General features: G+C 39.3%; 1 protein-coding gene across 1 annotated transcript; it reads right to left on the reverse strand.

Moving 5' to 3' along the window:
• Positions 1-3,414: 3,414 nt before the first annotated feature.
• On the reverse strand, positions 3,415-4,121 carry LOC128173581 (uncharacterized). The gene is made up of 3 exons (XM_052839280.1): positions 4,036-4,121; positions 3,652-3,818; positions 3,415-3,524 (listed from the first exon to the last, which is right to left on the reverse strand). Exons 1-3 carry the CDS (start codon positions 4,119-4,121, stop codon positions 3,415-3,417), a joined length of 363 nt encoding a protein of 120 aa, XP_052695240.1.
• Positions 4,122-7,984: the final 3,863 nt, after the last annotated feature.

The raw sequence follows: 7,984 nt of genomic DNA on the forward strand, positions 1-7,984 counted from the left end.
GTCCACTCATCATTTCCCATTTCACCAGTGATGGAGATAGTGCTGCTGCTTCCGGTGCATCTGAAAAGCAAGGGCATATGATTGAAAACCTCAAAGACCTGCGCCACTTCTTTGAATCTCATAGAAAACAGACTGCTAAGGCTCCATTCAGCAGTCACATGTTTCCTGGAAGAACAAAGGCTATGAGAGAATCCATGCAGAGGAGATTTGCCCTGGACCTGAAGCTTAGATGCAGGACCGAGTACGAAAACTGCTACAAACACTACTCCAGTGACTTACCTTTGATGAAACGGGCCATGTAAACTGCTGTCCGTTCCATCATCAGCTGCTACCAAGGACAGTGCGGAAAGTCCTGCCAACTTCATTCCTTCTCCTGTCGCGGACTGAAAAACAACAAGTGGAACTCTTCAGTGTTGCCTCGTGACTTTGAATTAAGCATGACAGAAGACATGTGCTTGTTAAAAGACTGTGTAAATCTGACTTTGGGACTTAATAATCTTGATAGAATTAAATATCACACTTGTACACAAAAATGTGAATCTGTTAATAGGGCATATTTAAAATCAAATCCAAAATGTATTACAAGTAGTAGAAATTTTGAAAGTAGAATACATAAAGTTGTGCACTCACTCAATCAGGGTCATGGAAATTCAACATTGGAACTTTGTGAATCTGTAGGGGCACCTGTTGTAAAAGGAAGTAGAGTGGTCCATCATCTAAAACAACAGCAAAATAGACAAAATTACTTTAAAATCAAACAAAAACTATTAAAATATAAATTCCAAATAAAATTTTATAGATCTAAAAGATATCAGCTCTATGATAAAAAGTCTAAAGACACTTATAGTAAGTCACTAACAGATCCAAAGTTAAACAGGAAGTAGCTAAGTGGGGAGGGGGGGGCACCAGCCCAGTACAGTGTCTATGTCCTATAAAAAGGCTGAGTGAAGAAGAGTTTCAGGATGTCGTACAGCAGCAGAAGGATGGAATATTCACAATAAGCGATGCTGAGCGTAGAAGCAGTCAAATGAAGATTTTGCGACCCGGGCCAAGTGAAGTGCAGCTGGTAGACTCCTACATGGATGCAGAGTCACCGAACCCCAATTCCAGACTTTTCAAAGTGCTCCATCAAGAAAAAACTGCTAAACTATGGAACCATGCATTTAAAGAGCACTCACAGAAATTCCGGGACTTTGACAGTTCACTGGACTGGAACCAGCATGGGGAGGAAAAGAGAGGCCTGGCATGGATCCTTTACATTCGATGTAAGAAGTGCCATTACACCAGTCACCGTGAAAAGCTGTACGAGGAAGTCAGTCGATCAGGAAGGGGACGGAGAGCCGCACAGTTTAATGTTGCCATGGCTGTCGGCCACTTGGGTACCAGCCTTACAACAGAGGGCATGCGTGGTATGCTTCTTTGCGCAAACATCGAAACAGCATCAGCCACCAACATTCATCAGACCTGCAACAAAGTAGGCAAAATCATCACTGATGTGAGCAAAAACAGCATGAAGAAAATAAGGCAGGACATTCAAGAGCTTAACGAGAAATGTGGACTTGCCAATACACCTATAAGAGCGGAAGGAGATGCCCGGTATAACAATGCCACCTTCAGTGCGATAGGGAAAACACCATTCCAAGCCGCCACACAAGTTACATACACATTAAGTGAAAATGTTACCAAGAAGAACAATGTTGTGGCAGTGTTTTGTGGCAATAAACTGTGCAAGAAAGGCACCCATCTTAGAGCCAAGGGAAAGGAATTTACCTGCCCCGGACATGAAGGCTGCACTGCAACCATTCCTCCAGAGACCACCATTAAAGACAAAAAGAGATGGGCTGCGGAATGCATCAGTGAGCTGCAAAGTGATGACTGTCCACTCATCATTTCCCATTTCACCAGTGATGGAGATAGTGCTGCTGCTTCCGGTGCATCTGAAAAGCAAGGGCATATGATTGAAAACCTCAAAGACCTGCGCCACTTCTTTGAATCTCAGAGAAAACAGACTGCTAAGGCTCCATTCAGCAGTCACATGTTTCCTGGAAGAACAAAAGCTATGAGAGAATCCATGCAGAGGAGATTTGCCCTGGACCTGAAGCTTAGATGCAGGACCGAGTACGAAAACTGCTACAAACACTACTCCAGTGACTTACCTTTGATGAAACGGGCCATGTAAACTGCTGTCCGTTCCATCATCAGCTGCTACCAAGGACAGTGCGGAAAGTCCTGCCAACTTCATTCCTTCTCCTGTCGCGGACTGAAAAACAACAAGTGGAACTCTTCAGTGTTGCCTCGTGACTTTGAATTAAGCATGACAGAAGACATGTGCTTGTTAAAAGACTGTGTAAATCTGACTTTGGGACTTAATAATCTTGATAGAATTAAATATCACACTTGTACACAAACATCTGAATCTGTTAATAGGGCATATTTAAAATCAAATCCAAAATGTATTACAAGTAGTAGAAATTTTGAAAGTAGAATACATAAAGTTGTGCACTCACTCAATCAGGGTCATGGAAATTCAACATTGGAACTTAGTGAATCTGTAGGGGCACCTGTTGTAAAAGGAAGTAGAGTGGTCCATCATCTAAAACAACAGCAAAATAGGCAAAATTACTTTAAAATCAAACAAAAACTATTAAAATATAAATTCCAAAGAAAACTTTATAGATCTAACAGATATCAGCTCTATGATAAAAAGTCTAAAGACACTTATAGCAAGTCATTAACAGATCCAAAGTTAAACAGGAAGTAGCTTAGTGGTGGGGGGGGGGGGGCCACCAGCCCACTACAGTGTCTATGTCCTATAAAAAGGCTGAGTGAAGAAGAGTTTCAGGATGTCGTACAGCAGCAGAAGGATGGAATATTCACAATAAGCGATGCTGAGCGTAGAAGCAGTCAAATGAAGATTTTGCGACCCGGGCCAAGTGAAGTGCAGCTGGTAGACTCCTACATGGATGCAGAGTCACCGAACCCCAATTCCAGACTTTTCAAAGTGCTCCATCAAGAAAAAACTGTTAAACTATGGAACCATGCATTTAAAGAGCACTCACAGAAATTCCGGGACTTTGACGGTTCACTGGACTGGAACCAGCATGGGGAGGAAAAGAGAGGCCTGGCATGGATCCTTTACATTCGATGTAAGATGTGCCATTACACCAGTCACCGTGAAAAGCTGTACGAGGAAGTCAGTCGATCAGGAAGGGGACGGAGAGCCGCACAGTTTAATGTTGCCATGGCTGTCGGCCACTTGGGTACCAGCCTTACAACAGAGGGCATGCGTGGTATGCTTCTTTGCGCAAACATCGAACCAGCATCAGCCACCAACATTCATCAGACCTGCAACAAAGTAAGCAAAATCATCACTGATGTGAGCAAAAACAGCATGAAGAAAATAAGGCAGGACATTCAAGAGCTTAACGAGAAATGTGGACTTGCCAATACACCTATAAGAGCGGAAGGAGATGCCCGGTATAACAATGCCACCTTCAGTGCGATAGGGAAAACACCATTCCAAGCTGCCACACAAGTTACATACACATTAAGTGAAAATGTTACCAAGAAGAACAATGTTGTGGCAGTGTTTTGTGGCAATAAACTGTGCAAGAAAGGCACCCATCTTAGAGCCAAGGAAAAGGAATTTACCTGCCCCGGACATGATGGCTGCACTGCAACCATTCCTCCAGAGACCACCATTAAAGACAAAAAGAGATGGGCTGCGGAATGCATCAGTGAGCTGCAAAGTGATGACTGTCCACTCATCATTTCCCATTTCACCAGTGATGGAGATAGTGCTGCTGCTTCCGGTGCATCTGAAAAGCAAGGGCATATGATTGAAAACCTCAAAGACCTGCGCCACTTCTTTGAATCTCAGAGAAACAAGACTGCTAAGGCTCCATTCAGCAGTCACGTTTCCTGGAAGAACAAAAGCTATGAGAGAATCCATGCAGAGGAGATTTGCCCTGGACCTGAAGCTTAGATGCAGGACCGAGTACGAAAACTGCTACAAACACTACTCCAGTGACTTACCTTTGATGAAACGGGCCATGTAAACTGCTGTCCGTTCCATCATCAGCTGCTACCAAGGACAGTGCGGAAAGTCCTGCCAACTTCATTCCTTCTCCTGTCGTGGACTGAAAAACAACAAGTGGAACTCTTCAGTGTTGCCTCGTGACTTTGAATTAAGCATGACAGAAGACATGTGCTTGTTAAAAGACTGTGTAAATCTGACTTTGGGACTTAATAATCTTGATAGAATTAAATATCACACTTGTACACAAACATCTGAATCTGTTAATAGGGCATATTTAAAATCAAATCCAAAATGTATTACAAGTAGTAGAAATTTTGAAAGTAGAATACATAAAGTTGTGCACTCACTCAATCAGGGTCATGGAAATTCAACATTGGAACTTTGTGAATCTGTAGGGGCACCTGTTGTAAAAGGAAGTAGAGTGGTCCATCATCTAAAACAACAGCAAAATAGGCAAAATTACTTTAAAATCAAACAAAAACTATTAACTATGGAAGAACAAAAGCTATGAGAGAATCCATGCATAGGAGATTTGCCCTGGACCTGAAGCTTAGATGCAGGACCGAGTACGAAAACTGCTACAAACACTACTTCAGTGACTTGCCGTATTTTCCCGATGACCTGTCGATGCGGATGACTCGTCAAATTCCTCATTTTTGGCCAAAATTTTAGCAAAATCCTACGATACGTCGATTTAGACCATATGTCGATCTTATCACTTCAAAATGGCGTATTAAAACTGCAGTTACATTATCAGTGCATGATGCCATGATGTCCCCGATACTGCTACCAATTATTATCAATGATTAACAGTTAAATAATTACGCTTTATACTTATGCATCATATTTTCAAATACAGTTAAATATCGATATCTCGAAGTTCGGGGGACCACGGAAAAACTTCGAGATATCCGGGTGTTCGAGATATCCGAAGTCGAAATTCTTCGACTCCTTTAGCGTTTTTGTTTTTGTCCTGACATGTTAACACAGGAAGTCCTTATATGCACTATAATTTGAGAACCGGTATGAACGGAAAAAAAGACGGAATATTGAAACAATGTTTTATTTATAGACATTTATAGACATTGCACATATACACTTAAATAAGAATTTATATGAAACGTTACAATTATTTTAAATAACAGTTAATCAAACATACAAGCATAATGTACATGTATACAACATGTATACAACTTTTCAGAATATAAATAAATCACGTTGTTGAGACATGTTGTTGAATGATGTACAGAATTCTGTACCATCTTTTATAGCCAAAGACAAAGTGTGTGTTATTAAATATATTTTTGGTTGTTATTCATTAAGTAGAAGTTCACTTTGATCATGCATCGATATCGATTATACGATAATTTACGCTGCGCTATTTGGTAATTGAGTGACCGTGAACTTGTTTGCTTTATAAGTAGCGTGCATCATTATTCATATTATCGGTAATGTTAGGGGTGCTTACTTTTGGGAGCTGTGAACTTGTTTGTTTTATCAATCACCGGAGTATATATCCAAGCTGTTATAACAATTACCGTGTCATCGATAGCTGCACTGGCTAAGCGTGGAGTTAATAGACTATCAGTCTTGAGAAAAGGTGTGAATTGCCGCGGGCGAGAATAACGAGGACACGACATGCGGGGTGCAATTAGCAGACCGGAAAATTGTCTTCACTTCGAGATAACCCAGGTAAAATTTGTTATTGGGACCGTAAACATACTTCGACATAAGCGGGGTATTCGAGATAACAGTATTCGAGATATCAGTAGTTTTTTAAATCATATATATAGGGAAAACGGCCAGGACCGGCGGCCGACTTCGACATAACCGGGGTATTCGAGATATCCCATGTTCGAGATACCGATATTTACCTGTACCTGCAACATCTACAAAGTCGCTTGCATTTTAAACAATTCCCAATATCGCATGTTATGCTAAACTAAACTTACTTTGTCAGAAATATTTTATTCCCAAGCATTAAAATAATTATCCACTCTGACTATCGCCAGTGTATTCGCCGTTACATAACTAGCCACCTGTTGACTCAGCGCGTGGTCAATGTTTGTTTAACAATTTCCGGTGTCATGGGCATGCACCTGTCTCGTGTCGGACTTCAAAGGGGGATCTCAAGTGCAGAAAGCTTAGCAATTACTATATGATTTGATGAAACTTGTTTACTTTGTATCCAGTAATGCGGTTACACGCTATTGTTTTACATAGTCACTGTTAGAAATAGATCGATCATTTGTACGACTTGATAATGACGATATACGACATACATACTTTTCCAAAAAAAATTTACCAAACAATAATCAAAGAATTGGACAATAATTAATCAATGAACTATAACCACTCTTATAACGGTACTCTTTATATACACAAGGAGTGAAATTGCCATATAGATCTCAGCCTTAAGGCAAGATTATTAACACAACCGGTGTCAGCCTATTGTATAAACAGTAGTATTGATAATTGCCGATTACGTGTTTTAAGATTGAATTTGACCATTAAATATTTCTGATTTATACTTTCCACTAACAACTCTTTACTAATAAAATAATTTAATTTAAAAAACATCCCCCGGACCTACTGCAATATTTTCTTCCATTCAAATTTGGTTTCAATTTTACTGCGCAATGTTATCTTATACTATTAGTGATACATAGAACCATGAAACAATGTGTCTATAAAAACGGAACGGTAAAACTTTTAATTTATTAAAGACAATGTAACATTTTTTCATAACTGTTGTTATAATTATGTATTTAAGTGTTAACAGATGAGTGAAATGATAATTATTAAAGATGAACAGTGAATTCAACAACGTAATTTTCAATCACACAGCCAACTCAAGATTATTAAAACCAAGATTTAAATGCTATTTTTAACAATTTTCTGACCTCGAGCCTACGACAAGTCAAACAAGACGATAAGTCGGGTGATCTGCTTCAGAGAAAAAAAATACCGACTAATCGTCAGAAAAATACCGTACCTTTGATGAAACAGGCCATGTAAACTGCTGTCCGTTCCATCAACAGCTGCTACCAAGGACAACTTCATTCCTTCTCCTGTCGCGGACTGAAAAACAACAAGTGGAACTCTTCAGTGTTGCCTCGTGACTTTGAATTAAGCATGACAGAAGACATGTGCTTGTTAAAAGACTGTATAAATCTGACTTTGGGACTTAATAATCTTGATAGAATTAAATACAGAGGGTTCCGCTTAATCTGATTGTCCGTTTGTCAGGCAAAAATTATCATATTAACCGAATATCACATAAACCAGTTTTAGCATTTCATAAAGGAAATCATAAAATATAAACAACCTATTCATATATGTATATGCATTATTTTCAACCACACTTCTATTTTAACGATTTAATGTAATAAATATTATAATAAAATAATTACAAAGTATTTTTATTGGATTTTTAATCGCTATTTACTGGTTTTACAGATTAAATCATTATTTACTTGCATGTGATTGCTCTTATACATAATCATACGATGTATTGGACGCCATCTTAAACCGGAAGTGTGTTTATAGATAGAATGATCCTCAGTCATGTATAATCTTAATCTTTCCGGAAAGAAAAACAACTTTATTTTTATGAATTTATTATTCAGCACTAAAACTACAAACATTTTCTATGGGCACTACAAAATAAAATCATTACATGATTGTCAGTTACATATCAGTACACGAGCGATTTTTACGGAATCCAGTCGATGATTTCTGTGATTCTGTACTGCCTTTTCTTCTTTAGGGCGATCATTTCAAATTGCTCTAGAAGTCCATAGTAGTCACTGAAGTTGTCACAGCCGTTTTCCTCCATGAATCTTCGCACGTACTCCATGCACTTGTTGACGCCATTTACATTTGTGGGAAGTTCATCTTCAATGTCCCCAGTCTTTGTCTCGTCTGCCTCGTCCTCACTTCTCT

The sequence above is a fragment of the Crassostrea angulata genome, chromosome 2 (genome assembly GCF_025612915.1).
Source record: "Crassostrea angulata isolate pt1a10 chromosome 2, ASM2561291v2, whole genome shotgun sequence".
Lineage (NCBI taxonomy): Eukaryota > Metazoa > Mollusca > Bivalvia > Ostreida > Ostreidae > Magallana > Magallana angulata.

What these genes read in the sequence shown, in the direction of transcription:
- LOC128173581 (XM_052839280.1), bottom strand. Translation starts at nt 4,121, where the DNA reads ATGAAGTTGGCAGGACTTTCCGCACTGTCCTTGGTAGCAGCTGATGAT. An exon ending in CATGGCCCGTTTCATCAAAG is followed by an intron (nt 3,819 to 4,035) that starts GTAAGTCACTGG and finishes CTTGCTTTTCAG; the next exon opens with ATGCACCGGAAGCAGCAGCA. An exon ending in AGCCATCATGTCCGGGGCAG is followed by an intron (nt 3,525 to 3,651) that starts GTAAATTCCTTT and finishes CTTGTGTGGCAG; the next exon opens with CTTGGAATGGTGTTTTCCCT.